Source organism: Peromyscus leucopus, chromosome 22, assembly GCF_004664715.2.
Source record: "Peromyscus leucopus breed LL Stock chromosome 22, UCI_PerLeu_2.1, whole genome shotgun sequence".
NCBI lineage: Eukaryota > Metazoa > Chordata > Mammalia > Rodentia > Cricetidae > Peromyscus > Peromyscus leucopus.
Genome location: NC_051081.1, coordinates 4,924,052 through 4,944,318, shown reverse-complemented (window position 1 = coordinate 4,944,318; position 20,267 = coordinate 4,924,052). Strand labels below are relative to the sequence as shown.

General features: G+C 41.5%; 1 protein-coding gene across 1 annotated transcript in view; it reads right to left on the bottom strand.

Annotated features, from left to right (window-relative positions):
* The window catches only part of LOC114688526 (zinc finger protein 709-like), a 42,345-nt gene extending 22,285 nt beyond the window's left edge, over nt 1-20,060 (bottom strand). The window contains exons 1-4 of the mRNA XM_028863104.2: nt 19,959-20,060; nt 14,277-14,403; nt 14,013-14,073; nt 12,043-13,467 (exon numbers count right to left, since the gene is read on the bottom strand). Of these exons, the coding sequence (XP_028718937.2) occupies nt 12,043-13,467; nt 14,013-14,073; nt 14,277-14,403; nt 19,959-19,961 (1,616 nt within the window). The 5' untranslated portion in view covers nt 19,962-20,060. The remainder of the gene's footprint in view (nt 1-12,042; nt 13,468-14,012; nt 14,074-14,276; nt 14,404-19,958) is intronic.
* Between the last annotated feature and the right edge of the window lie 207 nt (nt 20,061-20,267).

Below are 20,267 nucleotides of genomic sequence, written 5' to 3'. Positions count from 1 at the left end.
GTAAAGTCAACACTCTTTATACTTGTCAAGGGCTTTTCATGTGCTCCATATTGTCCTTAACATTGGTGGCATTCTGCTGTTGCCTCTGCAATAGTATAGTTGTCCTGGTCCCCACAAGCCGGCTTCCACCATTTCCCTTGGCTACAGTAATGCTCTTCTCTTTTTATGCAGAGCTCAGGTAGTTGAGAAAGTTTATGTGCTGTGGATATCACTCTATATAAATAAAACACTGATGGCCAGTGACCAAGCAGGAAGTATAGGCGGGACAAGGAGAGAGGAGAATTGGGGAAACAGGAAGAAGGGAGGAGAGACACTGCAGCCACTACAAGGACAAGCAGCATGTAAAGACGCTGGTAAGCCACCAGCCACATGGCAAGGTATAAATTTATAAAAATGGGTTAATTTAAGATATAAGAACAGTTAGCAAGAAGCCTGCCATGGCCATACAGTTTATAAGTAATATAAGCGTCTGAGTGATTATTTTATACGTGGATTGTGGGACTGCGGGGCTTGGTGGAACCTGGAGAGAAGCCCTCCAGCAACATTTATGCATATTAATGTGATAGACAGTGTGATGAAAATGAAAAAACAATTCCAGAGAATATGGTTAATGAAGCCATGCATCCCACGATAAGTGTGTGAAAGCTGATTGCATGTAAAATACATTGTTCATTCATCCTTACATGTGTATCTCAGAGACAAACTAGAGGGAAACTATCTAAATATATAAAAGCTATGGCAAAGGCTTTTACACATCAGAAACATTAGAAAGATATCAGTCATTTTGAATCACTTCGGGTACTTGAAATTTCTCCTAAAGAGAAACCCTGTAAAAACTAAAAATATAATCAAGGCTGTAGGAGTCTCCCAATTGTTTATCCTCGGGAAAGAACTTATACTGGAGATAAACTCAATGAGACTACATTAAGGAGACACACTTAAAGCCAGAATGATGAAGGAATCCATACAGAAGTGAATCCACTTATGTGTAAGCACCGTGAAAAATCCTTCATTGATTCCAGTTATCCAATTACCTTAGCAACCATGAAAACAAGTCATATGGGAGAGAAAAACTACATTTGTAAGCAAGCAATGTGGGAAACATTTAAATATTTGAAATATTTTGAGAAACATAAAGTAACTCAGGAAAGAAACCTATACATGTAAGCGGTGTGGCCAAAGCTCTATCGTTTTGATGTTATATAGCCCTCCTGAAAGAATTCACACTGGAGAGAAGCCTTATGTATGCAAGCATCATGGGAAAACCTTCATCTGTGACACTTCTTGATAGTTAGTGAAAAAATTCACAGTGGAGGAAAGCTTTATGCATCAAAAGCCTTCTGGAAAAATCTTTACCAGTTTTACTCATTGTAACATTCATGAAAGAACTCACTTAGGAGAGAAATCTCACACATGTAAACATTGTGGCAAAACCTTGGCTGTTTGGAGTTCTTGTAACAATAGAAAGTAGGGGAAGCATTTAAGTATTGTGGGAAGGCCTTCATAAATTCCACTTGCCACAAGAGTCATAAAAACATTCACAGTGAAGAGATTCTGTCACTGAGAAGGAAGAAAGGGAAACCAGAGGCTGGAGAGCAAAAGAAGGGACTGTGGGTGGAGGCTTGTTACTGTGTGTGACTGAAAATAGTGGAAGAATCATCTGGTTTGGGCCTCACAGCTAGGAGGAGTTATTTTTCCTGGGATAGCTTCTGTCATGTAGTCACTTTTATCAAGATGGGAATGAGGTCACATGGCAAAGTCCATCATTTCCAACACTAGCAAAAGACAGCTGTCAGCCACGTGGTTACCTCCATTCCAGTGGGGGGACAGCAGCTAAGGTGGCAGCAGCCACATGTTTCTTTTAAGGCTACCTGTGTATACATTTTCAACTATCCCCCCTGGTGCTATGAGTTTTAAATAACACTTTCGTTACAGATTTTCACACAGTTTTAATGAGACCCAATATGCTTACAAATCCTCAGATACAGGAAGTTTGCACAAGAGCCTTACAAATATTGCGTATACCTCAGCAAAAGTTTTAGAGAGTTAATCTAAAACCAGGAGTATGAGATGAGCAGCAATGGTCCCTACTGGAAATAGTCTGTCCCTTTATTTTGTTTTGCTCTCCATTTTACGTCACACAGCACATGGCTCACCTGATACGGGACAGAGATTTTGGAAAAAAACCTTTAAACAAGTCATATCCTAACTCCAGAGCCAGGTTTTAATTCAGGTGGGACAGCACAGAGCAACAGTCTAGTACCACTCAAACCTGAGACACCTGAATCTGTAAAACTAAATCAAGTAAGCTGAGGACAAAGAAGGCTTGAGGATAGGAAGTTTTTGAGCCCTGGCTATAGAAAAGGATGCTACAGAGGGAGCTGAGAAAAGCACCGGTCAGTGAAGAGTGTGTGTGGTGTGTGCATGTTGCAGCTGGTCTGATCCTTTGCTTTCTTCCCCTCCTGCTAGGTCTCACTTCTAGCTCCCACTTTGCAGCAAACTTACAGATCCATGATGGTAACTTAAAAGACAGGACATTTACACAGGGTATGTGTGGCAGGGGAGACTAGACAAAAACAAACAGGGCTTGGAGCAGAGAAACAGGGAATGGGGAATCACTTTCCGTTTCCCCGATTGCTCACAGTATCTGTAAAGGTCCCAAATAATATTATGGTCTCAGGCTGCCCTTTGGCTTGATTATCTAAGGGGTATTAAAGCCAAATTTGATTGCAAAAGTGAACAAATTTAGTGCTCTTCAGGTCGGGTGTCAGGTGGAAAGGATGGAAGTTTTCTAAGTGCAGCTACAAGGGTGGGGCTATGGGTCAGATGAAGAGGATGAGTCATAGCCTTAAAGACAGTGGCTGGGGATATCTCCACCTCTAAGATTATCACAGCAGTGCCAGACACTCAATGGTCACTTCCTCAGATTCAGGAAAATGCTTATACTAACCAAAGGGGGAAATTAACCTAATTGCTGCTGGTGGTAAGGGGCTGAGTGATTGGTGAGCCAGAAGGTGGAGCCTTGTGGGTGGAGATGAAGGATAGGGTCCAGTACAGCTTAGACCATGAGGGTAAATGCAGGCACTAGGAGAGCCTATCCGAGTCACAGCACCAAATGTAAGCATTACAACATAGATGGGAAGGTATTCTAGCAGCCGGGAGCCAGCGAATACCACAAAGTCACACCACACAACAAACCTCACACAAGAGAGTTAATGGAAGGAAAAAACAGAAAGGTTGCTGCTGCTGCTGCTGCTGCTGCTACTGCTGCTGCTGCTGCTGCTGCTGCTGCTGCTGCTGCTGCTGCTGCTCAAGGGAAAAACAGCAGCAAACCGAACAGGACACAGGGCTTATATGGTTTTTTGGGAAGGGGTGGGTCTTTTCAGGGTGGAGATTGGTGGGATTTCACATGCAGAGATTGGGTTTTCTGCTCTGTAGGGTGGGGGCAGGGTCCAGAAGTTAGAGGTCCTCAGGGGAGGGGCCAGGCCACTTGTGTGGTTCAAGTGGCTTACATTAACCAACAAATAAAGTGGACCACAGTCTCGTGCAATTGCCAATTGTAATCAGAGCCTCAGACAATTTATACTCTGGGGGTCAGGGGGTCAAGAAACAGCACATGAGTAAAGTTTTCATGAGTTCAAGCTGCATACAATCACAAGGTTATGCCACACGTGGAAACCATGTTTTCTCCTAGAGGCATGTAAATGATAGTTTAAACATTTAATTTAGAAATATCAGCAAACAATAACAGGTCATCTGGAGTACATTAACTGCTATATGTTATACCTGAGAGGAGCATGAAAACACATTCCAAGAACAGTTTCATGTTTTGAAGAAACTGAGGTCATAAGAATTTTGTGTTTCTTGGTGTAACCGAGTGTTACGGAGAAGGTCTCCTGACTGCTTGGGAAGTCAGGCTATACCTGGAGCTGCTAGGATAGCTCCGGTGGCTGGGGCCGAGTGGGACAGCTCAGCTCTGGAGGGAAAGGGATCCTGTTTGGGAAGTTAGGATATACCTGGAGCTGTGCTATGGTGGGGGGTAGTCTCCCCGCAGGATATAGCAATCCGGCTCATCTCCTGGAGAGCAGCTACAGCTGAGCTTAGCTCAGGCCCCTTAAGGGGGCTTCCCAGCAGAGCTCTGCTTCTTTCTCTCTGGCCCAAGATGTTGCTTCTTTCGCTTCACTCTGCTAAAGGGGAAATCACTGCAGAAATCTCCTCTGGCTCCAGCAAAAAGTTGTTACTTTTTCTGCCCCAACTTTGCTCAGTCCTCTAAGGGACGTCTCAGCAAAGTTCTTCTCTGTGCTGGTGAATGAAGACCTTCACCCAACACTCTTCAGAGATTTATTTGGGGAGGAGTCTAGGAGAGTGACTGCCTCTGCCAGGGTGGTAAAGAACAGTCAACAGCCAAACAGGCAGGGTGGTTTATATAGGGTTTCTTAGGGGCAGAGCTTCTCCAGGGAGATTTTTCTGTTCAGGGATTGGTTAGTTTTTCCTGCTCAGGGACTGGTTAGTTTCGTTGGTGTCAGGGGCAGAGATGGCACTGATCTTAGAGCCAAACTGTTTTCTTTCACTGGCTTTTTTTTTTTTTTTTTTTTGGCTCTAATTCTAAGGCCAGGGCATATTTCTTTCACTGGCTCTGATTCTCAGGACAAAGTGTGTTTCTTTGGCACTGGTTTCTTTGGAGTCAGGGCATGTTTCTTTGGTTCTGGGTTCAGGAATAAAGTGTTTCTTTCACTGGCTCAGGTCTCAGATCCAGGCTGTGTTTCTTTCACTGGTTCTCGGTTCCAGGGTCAGGATGGGTTTCTTTAGCTGGCCCCTTTTCCCTACACTTGGGGTGTTCTCACAAGCACTCAGAATTCTCCTATGACTTCATTATTGGATTGTGTTCCATCAGCTCCCCCTTTTTTATTTTTTAAACACAGGATATCTAGAGTGGTTTTAATTGCTGCGTATAAACCTAATTGTCATTTGATGCATGAATATCTTATAAGCAAGCAAATAATAAATGTAATGAATAATATTTAAATTGTGAAAGAATTATTTGTCACCAAGAACAAGGATCCACACCCCTAGTGCATGAGCTGGCTTTTTGGAGCCTATTACCTATGGTGGGACACCTTGTATAACCTTGATGCGCGGGAGGGGGGGGGGGGGGGGGGGGTCGGACCTGCCTCAACTGAATGTACCAGGCTCTGCTGACTCCCCATGGGAGGCCTTACCTTTTCGGAGGACTAGATGGGGGGAGACTAGAGGGGGGTGGGGAGGCAGGAGAAAAAAAGAGAGGGGGATCTGTGGTTGGTATGTAAAAATGAATAAAAAATTTCTTTATAAAAAATAAAATAAGGCCGGGCGGTGGTGGCGCACGCCTTTAATCCCAGCACTCGGGAGGCAGAACCAGGCGGATCTCTGTGAGTTCGAGGCCAGCCTGGGCTACCAAGTGAGCTCCAGGAAAGGCACAAAACTACGCAGAGAAACCCTGTCTCGAAAAACCAAAAAAAAAATAATAATAATAATAATAATAATAATAATAAAATAAAACAAGAATCCAAACTATTTCAAGTAGTATTGATCAAAAAAAATCTAGAGAATAGCTCGAAGAGACCCATATGATTAGTAGTTCTGGTATCTCATAGAACATAAGCCCATATTTGCCTTTAATAGGAATACTAATGTTATGATGTGCTACGGAAATGGGAAGTGACTCAAATCCCAAGGAAAAATTCAATACAGTCCCTTTATCAGATGGATGAACAAGTATCTTATGGTCCCTAGGTCCAGTCATCAACATAGTCGTTATTATTGAATACAGGGGCTGAATCCAAACAGTCCACAAGGTGAAGCAAAGACAGATGGGTAATGTTAGACCAATAAATGTACTCAGTGGCACTCACTGCAGATGCATGAGCCAAAGCAGCTAATATTGCCAGAGAAAGATTAGCAGGTGACATAGGATTCTGGGTGTCCTTAGAATACCTTTTCCCTTGGTGTATAGGTTCTTAGCTGGCCTGGGTGGCGGAACAGAGTTCTGATGATATAGTTGATTTCTCCTTTTGCCCATTAGCTGAAGAGTTGCCATCTTTCCTGTGACTTCCACTGTCTTCTCACTCCATTCTTGATGGCCCGCAATCAGAGGAGTTGAACAGAAATCCATAAATTTTCAGTGGATCTATCTGCAATGAAAGACGCATATCCCTTCCCAAATTTTCAGCCAACCGAACTTCCAAGTCTCAAACTGGTTAAACCAGACAGGTCTATCGAAAGACAGTTCAGAACACTCTGTAGAGAAATGATTTTGAGATTTCAAACATATATAACCTGGGGATTAATTTTAAAATTTAAAGTACCCCTTGGTACTTTCCCTTAATTTTTTAAAAAATAATTGTTGTTTTAATATGCTATGTTCACTTTCAATTATATCCTGGCCTTGAGGATTTTAAGGAATACCTAATTAATACTCCATTATTTACAAGTCTTAAATATTGTATTAGTATATGCTATTCCATGGCAACTTGTATAGAAGTAGGCACTCCCATAATAGTGAAGGTCTGTATAAGAGCATACTGCAGAAGCATTCTCTGAGGATTGAGGTGCAGCCCAAACAATTTTAGAATATGTATAAATGAACACATGCAGGTAGGGCAAACAAGGTTCAAGAAAAAAGGGCATGATAGCCATTTGCCATAATTCATTAGTATTTTTAATTCTGAGATTAACTCAAGCTATATGACTCTGATGGTGGGTTTTTTTTTAAAGACTTATTTATTTATTATATATACAGCATGTATGACTGCAGGCCAGAAGAGGGCATCAGATCTTGTTACAGATGGTTGTGAGCCACCATGTGGTTGCTGGGAATTGAACTCAGGACCTCTGGGAGAGCAGTCAGTGCTCTTAACCTCTGAGCCATCTCTCCAGCCCCCTGATGGTGTTGTTTTTTTTAAAAAAAAAAAAAAAAAAAAAAAAAAAAAAAAAAAAAAAAAAAAAAAAAACATAAAAGGACATTCCTGAACAATTTATCTCACTTCTCTACCTGGGATGGGGCAATGTACATGAAGTCAAGGAGCTTTAGTGTGTATGTGTTGATGTACCTGTTCTGGAGAAGTAAAAATAGAGCAGGTTCATGCATCAGCTTGCTTATTTCCTCCTGCAATAAAAACCCAGGGAGGTTAGAGTATGAGTAATAAACAAAAGATGTGTGCTGACTTCAACCAGATGTTGTAGCTCCTGTAGTAATGAGAGAATAACAGGAAGTGAAGATAAAATTAAAGCTGCTTCTAATGGTGGAAATATTCCTACAGCATAAGCAGAATCTGAAACAATATTTAAAGGTTTACAAATTAACTGTGTTGTATTTTTAAAACGGCGCCATGGTGGCTTTGGCACATGAAGCCAAGGTGTTCCACAGCGGATGAGGGAAACACAATGCAGATATGTGCCTGTGCCAAAAGGGGGCACAGCAGAAAGTCACTCATACCGTGCAGATGGCACCCACGTGGAAAGTTTTATTGGGGGAAAGGGAGAAGGGAAGAAGAGAAAGGGAAGAAAAGAAGAGAAAAAAATGTGCACTACCTTATGGCAAGAGAGAAAGAGAGAGAAGGGAAGGGAGGGAGTTGGAAGAGGGGGGAGGGAGAGAGGAGAGGGATTTTTTTTTTTTCTTTTAAACAGGGTTTCTCTGTGTAGCTTTGCACCTTTCCTGGAACTCACTCTGTAGCCCAGGCTGGCCTCGAACTCAGAGATCTGCCTGGCGCTCTGCCTCCTGAGTGCTGGGATTAAAGGCATGTGCCGCCGCCGCCGCCGCCGCTGCCGCCGCCGCCGCCACCACCACCACCACCACCACCACCACCACCACCACCCAGCTGAGGGATTTTTCTTAAAGGAGACTTTACGTAAGATGACTAAGATAACGTGGTCAGGATGCTGGGCAGGTCCCCAAGGGGCGGGTCTGAACGCTAACATTTCTGAACAAACTGTACTACATTAATCACAACAGCTGGTTCCAGCTGTTAAGCTCAGGAAGAAGTATTAACAGACTGATGAATTTCTGGACTATAAATCCTTCCTCGTCCATTAGATGAGCCATCAATAAAATAAGTTTCTGCTGTGGAATGGGAGGTGTTTGGACAATTTTTTGAATCACCAATTCAAGTCATATGAAAAATCCCATAGCTTGTCAGATGGATAATGATTTCCTAGCCTTCCACAGTAACCTGCAAATGATTTAAAAGTCCATAGAGATCTTTAACATGTTTAAGCACTCATTGTTAGTTAAGGATAATATAATACAGCAAAAATCAAATCTGGTCCTAAGTTCCTGAGCAAGAAGAGTACGAAAAGCCGATAGTATATTTTGCCCCTTATGGTGTGAATAAATCCATTCCAAACATTTATCTTCTGGTGCTAGAATACCTATAGGAGACAATTAGTGGGAAATATAAAATATCATGAAGAATCCATAATACACACATGTCTCTTTTAGTCCAGATTCAAACACTTGTAGTTCTTACTTTGCCTCTGAAGGTAATGTGAGGACTACCCAATGCTGCCTTTCCTTCTACAGTTTTAAATAGAATTAGGTACTGCTAGAGGATGACACAGCCAATTAATACCCCCTAATAATTTCTGAAACTCATTGTTCTTAAGTTGTCTTGTCTAATGGACTTTTTGTGTGGTTTAACGATTGTTCTCATAACCAGTTTTCACAAATATTGCAATTTCTGATCTTTGCACCACTTCAGTGCAATTGTAAGTTCATTTTTTTGGCATATCCTGAGTAAATTCACATATGAACTGTAGCTCTTCCTCTGTGGAGGAGGCAAACAGGATATCATCTATATATTTAATGATATAAGGCTAAGAGAAGGCCTTCTTCACAGGCTATGACACCTTTCCTATGTAGTACTTATACATAATAGGGAAGTTTGTCATGCCTTGAGGTAATATAGTCCATTGACATTGGAGTAGAGGTTCTTTAAGATTGAGTGAGGGAAGAAAAAAGGTGAAATGCACATTATCAACAGGATGAATACATATAGTATAAAAGCAATCTTTTAAATCCAAAACTATTGAAGGCCAATATTTAGGAATACTTGTGGGCATGAGTATAAACATGGCTGTAAACCTCCCATTGGCCAGTTAGTGTTTTGTGTCCTTTATGGTGTAAATAAATCCATTTCAAAAGTTTATCATTTTATGCTATATCTGTAGGTGAAAATTTAGTGGGGAAAATAAGTATGTTTAAAGGCAATAAAGGATCTATACAATAAACAAATGTCTCTTTGGTCTGGATTCAATAGCTGCAACATTTAGATTATGCTGAAGTTGCACTGAACATATCCAATTACAGCGCATTAGGTCAGGAAGGAATTGGCAAAGGAAGTTAGCTTTCCCACAGACTCTCCTAAGTCCTCATGAAATGGAGAATTCAAGATCTAATTGATGAATAAATTACTTACCCCATGCTTCAGAGTCACTTTCAGAAAATGGATGACATGCCTCTAAAGGTGGCTCCAATAAAGGAATTGAGGGAACTGTCACCTGCGTAGATGTTGGTGATGCTATTTTTTACTTCCAATTTTCCCGGAACAAGAAAAATCAGCTTTTTTGCTTCTTTTACCACTTTTAAGGTTTGATCATAAAGTTTACATTCATTCAAGGAATTCACTATCACTTCTTCATGAATATTATCCTCCTAATCTTCCTTAATCATTTTGATAACAGTCCAAGTTAATGACAAGTGGCCCAAACTTGAACAGGGATCTTTCCCCCTTGTTTATTGGCCTTTTCAATGTCCTTTTGGATTCTGTCCCATACCACTTCATCTAAAATTCCTTCTTCTGGAAACCAGGAATTATTACCATAAACATTTGCAAGCAATCCAATAGTTGTGGTTTTGATACTTGTGTTCCTCCTTACTCTAAAAAATGATGTGCCATATAGATATAAAGCAAAGCCTTCCCTGGTTTCTGCCACCTTATTCTCACTCACTTCCTTTTTTGTGGGTCTTCACTCTGTCTCATAGCTGACTTCTGGCTCCTCATCAAGCACCACTTTTCACCACCCTAGGGATGGTAGGACCTGGGAGAATTGAGCCCATAGATATGGAGGATTAAAGTCTCATACAATAGCCAACTTTATTCGGAGACCCAGAAAATTTATATTCTGCAGGTTAAGAAAGGTCACATGAGGAAGAAAGGTCTCATGAGTTCAAGCTGTATACAATGATAAAAACAAGCCACATGGGACAAAACATGTCTTTGCATACAGGCATATACATGATAGTTTAAACATGTAGTGAATAACAACAGCAAGCAATCATGTGTAATCTCAAGGGAACTCACTCCCACCTGCTATAATTGGGAGGAGTGCAAAACCACATTCCCAGAACAAGCTCATGTTTTGAAGAAACGGAGGTCACAGCCTCTTGTCTTTTCTTGGATTGTTAACATAAGCATGTAGAATTCTCTTCAATGACCCCTTTCTGGAACCATGTTCCAACAGTACACCTAAATTAAATTAAGTTTATTTTAATAAGAAAAACATAACATATACATGAAGAAACTATTTTAAAGATATGGAGCATACACATATACAGATACATATAAATCTGTCTTTGCACTACTTGCATACCTGGTGCCCAAGGAAGCCCGAAGAGTGGATCAGATCTCCAGAAAAAAGCTTTATAAGTAGTTCTGAACCATCAGATGTTGAGTGCTAGGAACCAAAGTTGGGTACCCAACAGCATCAGTGCTACTGAGTCAAATCCCCAACTTGCCAATATGTCATTTATACTGTAGAAGATGAAGTTACACCATTACTGTTTCTGTCTTCTATCACGTGGAAAGATGAAATTCTCTACTATTTTGTCATTGAAGGAGTGACTGCTTTCTGTCCCTCTGTGAATAGACTCTGCACATTGTTTCTCATTGTCATTGTTAACACAGTTCTCTCATGTGAATGAAGACAACAAAAAATTTACTTGAGGCGAGTGGTGGTGGCGCACACCTTTAAGCCCAGCACTTGGGAGGCAGAGTCAGGCAGATCTCTGTGAGTCTGAGGCCAGCCTGAACTACAGAGTGAGTTCCAAGAAAGGCACAAAGCTACACAGAGAAACCCTGTCTCAAAAAACCAAAAAAAAAAAAACTTACTTGATTAGAGATGAGTTCAGATTATGTAGGGAAAGTTCCATAATATGATATTATGATATATTCTTTTCAAAAAATACTTTACTTTTATTTTACATGCATAGGTGTTTTGTTTGTATGTACGTATGTATGAGTGTTTGGATACCTTGGAACAGGACTTAGAGTTGTGAACTTCCATGTTGGTGCTGGGAATTAAAACTGTGTCATCTGGAAGAACAGCCAGTGTTTAATTGCTGAGCCATCCACAACCACTTTTTTTAAATTTTTTGAGACAGGATTTCTTCATTAGAATTTCAACAATGAAACACCATGACCAAAAAGTAAGCTGAGAAGGAAGAGGATTATCTGGCCTACACTTGTATATGCTGTTCATCATTAAAGGAAGTCAGGACAGAAACCTAAATGGGGCAGGAACTTGGAGGCAGGAGTTGATGCAGAGGCCATGGAGGGGTGCTGCTTAGTGGTTTGCTTCCCATGCCTTGCTCAATCTACTTTCTTTTATATTCCAAGACCCTTCCCCATCAATCACTATTTTTAAAAATGCCTGATAGCAGATCTTATGGAGGTATTTTCTCAATTGAGTTTCTCTCCTTTCAGATAACTCTAGTGTGAAACTGACCTAAGATTAGCCAGTACAATTGACCACTTTTGTCAACTTGACATGCAAACACATCACTATTGAGCCACAACCCTTCCGTTCTTATTCATTCCCAAGATCTCATATTAAAAACATAAATAGCTTTAATAAGTCCCACAATCTTTACAAATTCAAACACACTAAAATTTTTCTTTAAAAATATCCAATCTCACTAAAAATCCAAAGTCTTTATTAAAAGTTGAAGGTCTTTCAATTATGGCTTTTTAAAAAATCGAAGTTAAGTTAAATACCTTCTCCCTTCAAGAGGGAAGAATCAGGGTAGTCACATTCTGCAAAACAGAAAAACAAACTCCAACAGTATAAATAACTCCACTATTAATGACTGGGATCCACTCACTACCTTCAGGGCTTCTCCAAAGGGTTTGGGTCACTTCTCTGGCTCCACCCTCTGCAGTTCCCACAACTTCTCTCCTAGGCTCTGACTGGTTCCACTTCACCACTGCTGATGATTTTGGTGGACACCCCATGGTACTGGTATTTCCAAAACGGCGGCGCCTTTGCTTCGTATGCAAAGTTTTACTTCTTTTATGAGGTTCATGGGATTTTTCTCTAGTATGTATTCTTTCATGATACTGAAGATGAGTCTTACGTGCAAAAGCTTTACCACATTGATTACATGCATAGGGTCTCACTCCAGCGTGACTTCTTTCATGACTGAGAAGATTACTGCGAGATGAAAAGGCTATACCACATTGATTACATTCATAGGGTCTCTCTCCAGTATGACTTCTTTCATGCCTTTGAAGGTGACTATTATGTGTAAAGGCTTTACCACACTGATTACATTCATAGCGTTTCCCTCCAGAATGACTTCTTTCATGCCTTTGAAGATGACTGTTATGTACAAAGGCTTTACCACACTGGTGACATTCAAAGGGTTTCTCAACAGTATGATTTCTTTCATGCCTTTGCATACTACTAGGATATGCAAATGTTTTACCACATTGACTACATTCATAGGGCTTCTCTCCAGTGTGACATCTTTCATGTATTTTAAGTTCACTGGGACGCGCAAAGGCTTTTCCACATTGATGACATTCATAAGGTTTCTTCCCAGTATGAATTCTGGGCACTTGAAGATAACTTTGACATGCAAAGTCTTTATCATCTTGATTATAGTCACAGGGTTTCATTTTCAAATGCATTCCTTGGTGTAATTGTAAAGAGCAACCAGATGTAAATGTTTTGTCACAGTGTTTACATTCACAGGATTCCTCTTCATTATGGATTCTTTCATGTGTTTGAAGAAACTTGTGATGGTTCAAGCCTTTTGTACACGGTTCACATTTACAACATCCTTTTCCCATATGAGTTTTTTCACTTCTCTGAAGAGAACTGGAAGAACTCAGAGTTTTACCATACTGATTGAATTCATCACATTTTCCTATAGTGTGAGTCACATTATGTGCGCAATGTGAACCAGGCCAGACAGAAGAATTTCCACATTCCTTGTACTCACAAGGCTCTTTTCCAATGTGAGTTTCTTGATGTATTTCTGGTGAAGTTGGAAATTCAATTAATTCTGCCCTTGAATCACGATCACCATGTCTTCTCATAGTGGGCACTACTACATATCTCCTATTTTTTCTGGGAGAGACAGAGGTACATTGCTTCTTTCCATACCCTTTACGCTCACATGGCTTGTATCCAGATTGACAGATCACGTACCTATTAAAGGAATAATAACAAACCAAAGATTGTCACAATGCATTGACACAGTTTAACTTTTTGTGTCTCATAGAGATGTGGTATAGGGATTAAGGTCTCTCCATCACAACAAAATCCTTGACTCTCATAAACTGCCCTTCTCACTACACTTTGGTAAGTCTCTTCAAGTATATGAGTAACGCTAGCTTAACTAAGGGACAATTTGCTTATAAAAGGTCTTGGACATACCCTAATCCCTTAATCAATGTGATTGCCTTTACAATAGTTGAATGGAATGAAACTAAATGGATATATAGCTCTACAACATGGATCTCAGGGGACTATGATTAATATGGTGACATCTGTTAAGACATTGTTTCCTTGTTTCTTAAAGGACCACCTTGCAGACATAGACTACCTACCTGAAATCAAGGTGCATGATGTTGTAAAAATTTAATAATAATCACAAAGCTATTATTATTTATACTGTTGCTTTTCATTAAATATCAGGGCACATTAAAATTTCTTCAGAGATACAAATCTATCACCTTGCACAAGAAACTTACCTTCCATGTCTTCTAGAACTTTGACAATGTTCTTCAATATTCTCGTCTCCCCATTTGTAGCCTAAAATATAGTACCAGAGAAGTATGATACATTATAGGAAATTATGCAAAATTTGAGTTATTATCTTCAGTGAACCTTAGAACCTTGCCTGACTTGTTCACCATATTCTTCCACTTTCATAGTCAAAATCACAGTAGATCACCAATGTCCAATAAAGGCATGTCCCCTTAAGTTAAAAAGGGAAGGAAAACTCACATTCTTACCTACAGCAGAGAGGTTCCAGTAGGTTTCCAGCATCACATCTTTGTAGAGACTCTTCTGACAAGGATCCAGCAAAGCCCACTCTTCATGGGTGAAGTTCACATGCACATCCTCATAGGTCACTGCATCCTAAAGTGTCCCAAATATGTACATAATAGAAATGGTGAGACTGACTGCACTGAAAATGGACATTTTGTCATGAATATAATTTCATAATTCTGTGTGCTCAACAAATTTATTTCATATCACAGAATTTCAAATGCAATTACCAAATCTTTTTTTTTTTTTTTTTTTTTTTTTTGGTTTTTTTTTTTTGGTTTTTCAAGACAGGGTTTCTCTGTGTAGCTTTGCACCTTTCCTGGAACTCACTTGGTAGCCCAGGCTGGCCTTGAACTCACAGAGATCCACCTGGCTCTGCCTCCCGAGTGCTGTGATTAAAGGCGTGTGCCACCACCGCCCGGCCCAAATCATTTTAGAAGGAAACAGAAAAGAAGGACCATGACTTTTATTTCTGGGCTCTCTGAACAGTACATGGCATTGCAAGAGAAATGCTGACTTACATATATAGAAAGATATGCAAACAGAGCAATAGTACTGAGTAAACATCAGCAAAATTGTTCAAAATTACTGACATCAAAAAGTGATGGCTAAAATGGGCATGCTGACACATACTTTTAATCCCAAAACCTCAGGAGGAAGAGACAAGTGAATTTCTGTGATTTCCAGGACAGCTTGGTCCATGTATTGACTTCCAGGACAGCCAAAGGTATACACTGAGACCCCGTCTCAAACAAAGAGAAAAAGAAAAAGAGAGCACTCGGGGCTTACTCTAAATTCCACTAATGAGTTAAAAATTCACTCAAGATATGTTCTTATCTCTCAGAAAATTGGAATGCCCCATTTAAACTATAAGGCTAATATGATAGTCTTGAGAAGGAATAAATTTTTAATAAGTTATTACCTGACAGATTAAAGGGTTCTCAAAAACATTAGTGAGTAAAGGGTTATGCTAAAAGAGAGAGAGAGGGAGAGGGAGAGGAGAGGAGAGGAGAGAGAGAGAGAGAGAGAGAGAGAGAGAGAGAGAGAGAGAACACAATGGTAGAGTATAAAGAAGGTCAACAGTTAAAAATCATCTGTTGCTTTCACAGAGGACCTGCATCAATCCCCAACACTCACTTGGAGGACTCAACAATTTGTAACTCAAATTCAAGAGAATCCAATGCTCTCTTGTGATTTCAGTGAACATCAGGCACACACAAGGTACATATGCATATATCAGGCAAAAGACTCACATACACATTTCAAAAATTTTTTTAAAAATTAAAACATGCATAAAAGATATGGAGAAAGTTAAACGTCTGCAAAGTAATGACTCAGGAGACACGTATTAATGCCATGAATGCATGCCATCCCAGTGGGTAAAGAAAAAAAAATGATACTTTCTGCCAAAGTTAAAAAGCAAAGAAGTGGGTAAAGTTCAGCACAAGAGCAAATGCTTCACATGTATAAAAACCTAATTCTACCAGGCAAAAATATGAAACTGAAAATATCAGGGCAGAAAAATGGCTTAGCCAGGAAAAGGAATTGCTTCTGTTTTTATCTTATGTAATTTAGGGATGGAATCTGCTATGAGGGTTATGGTATGGCTGCATGAGAAGGGGGCTGCTCAGTGTCAACCACAAAAAGAAGACGAGTGTGGTCAGGGTAGAAATACTCAACATTCATCCCCAGAGACTAACATACTCCAAAAAAGCCTCTCATCCTAGAGGCACCTCGATGAAAACCACAAACCAGAGACAAAGTCTCAAATACATCTTTGTACTTGGGAGATTGTTCATTCAACCCACCACATTGTGACACAGATCATGACAGGCTCACACTCAATGCATACTGCATTAGTCCACCACAAAGATCCCCATATTCTGAACAGTCCCAACACTGCTAGAATGTACAAAGTTTCTTCTCACACTGACAGCAGTCTCTTGACTGCATTATCTTGTGAAATCAAAACACAAGGTACAGAATACACATTTCCTTTTCAAAGAAATAAGGAAAGATTGGACCAAGGCAAGACTGAAACCCTGCTGGGCAAACACCAAGACCTGCAGTTCTGTGTCAGACACCTGGGGCTTCAGTTTCAAAGGGCTTAGATGGCTCTTTTTGTTTGAAACCTTTCACACTCTCTCTCATTGGCTACTTCCACTCCCTACATACAGCTATTCATGGCAGGTGTCTCAGAACTTGGGTATCTCAACATCTAGTGGTCTCAAAATGCAACCCAAGCTTCATTTTCACACCATCATATAATGAAGTATCACAGTCTCCTCACTGGGGATATGCTCTGCCAAACAGGTGGCTGTCACAGTGCTGAACTGAAAGCACAGAAGAATCCCTAACCTTTAAATTGTGCGTGTTTATTCTTTCAATAAAACGTGACGCATCAATGATGCATCTACATGGCTTCTAGCTTTGGACTGACCGTGCCCCATAGGAATAGATCAACAACAAGTCCTGTATGAAGTTGTTTTCTGGGACTAGGAATCTTGTTCCCTTTTCCTTCCATAATTCAATGCTTGGCTGGGTGTGTTGTACTCTTGCAACACCTTTTCTATATTTCCAAAGTGGAGCAGGTGCCTTCTCTTTAATGGCCCTGAGCTCCCTGACAATTACAGCCTCTGTTTCAACATGTGACTGCCACTGGAAACCACCTAGTGCTGTTTTTCTCGCCACACCACACAGGTTTCATTAACTTCAGCCCCCATTGTTGCTCTTTTCCTCTATGGATCTGCATGAGTCACCAGTAATGCCCAAGCCACAGACTAAATCTGTTGTCAAGACAGTCCATGACTATTTAATTTAGCCTTACTCATTTTCACAGGACACAGGAAGAATACATACAGACAATATGCCAACATATTACACAAAACATCTATCTTAGTTACTACCATTTTGCTGAGAAGAAACGCTGTGACCAAAGTGACTGTTACAACGCAAGGCTTCTACGTTGGGACTTGATTACACAGTCAGAGGATTAGTCCATTATCATCATGAACAGCAGCATCAAGGCAGGCAAGCATGGGGCTGAGACCAACATCCTGATACACAGACAGGCAAGCAGGAAGAAACACTTTCTTCACTTGGGCTTTTGAAACCTGAAAGCCCACCTATAGGTTCACCTTAACAACAAGACTCACCTACTCCCACAAGAGCATACCTCCTAATTTTACAGTTAGTTCCACTAACTGAGGACCGGACATTCAAAGATAGGAGCCTGAGGCAAATATAAAACATGAAAGAAATGTAACCTAAGTAGAAAGAGCTCTAAAGGAAAAGAGTGAAAGAAACAGAAGGAAAATGGAGTAAGAACAAAGGAGAGGGAGAAAGAGAAAAACAAAAGGAAGAAAATTTACCCCAAAAAGAGGGAAGCAGTACTTCTTGCCAGGTTACAGGCTTTATCAATGTAACCTTCCCTATCCCATGTAAGAAGAGATTAAGTAATGCAAGACCTCCAAACTTAGGTTTCAGTCCCTATCTTTTCTCTGAGTCCATGGCATTATCCTTTCTTTCCCTCCCTACTGAGTTCCCTCGGAGAACCGGGAAACCTTGGATCAGGTCTGCTGGAAGCAGTGAAGGCAGTCAGTCTCTTCATGTCTTCAATGTGACTGCTGTAGACGATGCCATCGGAAGCTGTATTTCTAACGGGGTAGAAGTGCCTGCCACACAAGGCTACTAAGGTTTTAAATCCAATTTCACTAGTTTAGCAAGTTGGATTCTGAAGATCTTAAAATTCCAGCCTACACAGAGAGTCACAGATCCATCTGATCACAGCCCAGACCATAATCTACTGCGATAAAATGGGGCCAAGGAACATTTTATGTCTGAGGACTGAGAAGGTGAACACCTGGAAGACAATGCTTGGCCTCCACAGTTATAATCTAGATGGACTCAACTGTCTCTGCTTGAGGGCACAGAAATCTTTCCTCTACTCCTTTGCTGTGTGGAGCCTACCTGCCTAAGCCATAGGTGCCACCTCCTCCTACATTCATGCTAACCTAATTAAAATGTCCTTTTAAAGAAATGGTGTAACAGTGCACATTTAAACTTTAAGAAAAGTGGGTCCCACCTGGACTTGTGCGTGATGGAGGATGGGAAAGTCTTAGCAGGGAGCTGAGCCAACCATGAAAAGAAAGCAACTTTGTGGTTTGCAGCCATCTTGGCTATTATATCAATAGTGTATTATAAAAATTCAGAATTTGAGCTACTGATTCAATGAAAGTCTAATAAAATGTCAAATAATTTATGCTACCAACAACAGAAAAGTGATGGCAAAAGGTCATCATGAATGGAAGAGATCAGCATAAGATAGAATAAACAGCACACACAGTGACATCATCTGAATTCAAACTTTCAAATACAACTACCATAAAGATTGTATTGTCTGAGAAAGAATAAAGAGATCAACTGAACATGAGAGCAAACAGACATAAGAAAACAATTAAAATATAGTCAGTGTTGAACAATGTGACTAGAAAACCCAGTAAGTATGGCCTTACTAACACAAGTAACTGAAACACTGTGTCATTTATGTGCAAATGTATTAATAACACAGATTTTAAGATCTGTACAAAATTAATTCCAGTGGGACCCTACACCTGTGTGTTAAGTGGGAAGTTCAGAACTTTGAGAAGATAACAGAGAAACTAGGGCTCACCTAGTCAGCAAATCTGCCTTCCATGGAGACAATAAAAGCAGTAGACCTCTCTGCATGGTGAGGTCAACAATAAGCATGTTTCCACACAAGGGCTCCTGCTCCCCATGCTCAGGAAGGAAGGAATGACAGGAACTCAAGCAGGGTGGGAACCAGAAAGCAGGAGCTGATGCAGAGGCCATGGAAGGTGCTGCCCCCTGGCCTGTTCACCATGGCTTGCTCAGCCTGCTTTCTTATAAAACCTAGGACCACCAGCCCATGGGCTGGGCATTTCCCAATCAATCACTAATTACATCAGGAACCTGAAAGCAGGAGCTGATGAAAAGGTCATTTTTTCCATCACGTGGGTCCTGGGGTTGAACTCAAGTCATCAGGCTCAGGAGCAAGCACCTTAACCGCTTGCAGGTATTCTTTTTTTCATGAGTTATGACATCATATGTTGTTTTGCCGTGGGGCCAAGGTTTCCCTGTACAGGCCTGAGTGGTCTGGAATTCTATGCAAACATTAGATTAAACTTGCTTCCATCCTTGTGCCTCTGCGACCTGAGTCCTGGTATTACACCGTGCACAGGTACACACGGCTGCCTTTGGTTTGGGAGGACAATGTCTCGAGCAGATCAGGCTGGCCTCAAGTTCAGCCAACAGCTGAGGTTCGCCTTGCATTTTTTCCACACCAAGCTCGGTCAGTTAACGATCTGCCTCCCACCAGGCTCAAGGAGAGCGACGCATGCGCGCTCACAACATGGTGACGTCACAATGAGCCACTCTCGGAACCCAGGACCCACACCGCTGGGTTCAGCCGCAGGTGGAGTTACTCAGAGGCCGCAGGACCCGGGAGTTGCTGGGGCAGCAGGAACGTCAGGGGACTCACGTGATCACACTGGCCGCGGCGTCCAGCCGCCGGTTCCCACAGCCCCGGGACGCCACCCCGGCTCCCCCGGCTCCTCCCCCGGTGGGGACGGCGGCCCCGTGCTCACCATGGCGGATCCCGGCCGCCGGTCCAGGTGCAGCACTCGGAACACCAGAGTCTCCTCAGCCCCGGAGCCGCCGAGCCTGCAGCATGGCGGACCGGAAGTGCCCTCCCCGTTCTGACTGACAGTCCTTCTGGAGGCCCTGATTGGCTAGTGCGTCCCGAATGACAGGAGCAGTTCTCTTAGAAACAAAGGGACACAGCACCGTGATTCCCAGCCCTGGCTTCCACCCCAGGCACAGAACTGTCCCAGACCTGCAGAGACTGGCATGCAGCAGAATTTCAAAGATCTCCATTTTATCTAACAGTCCCAACA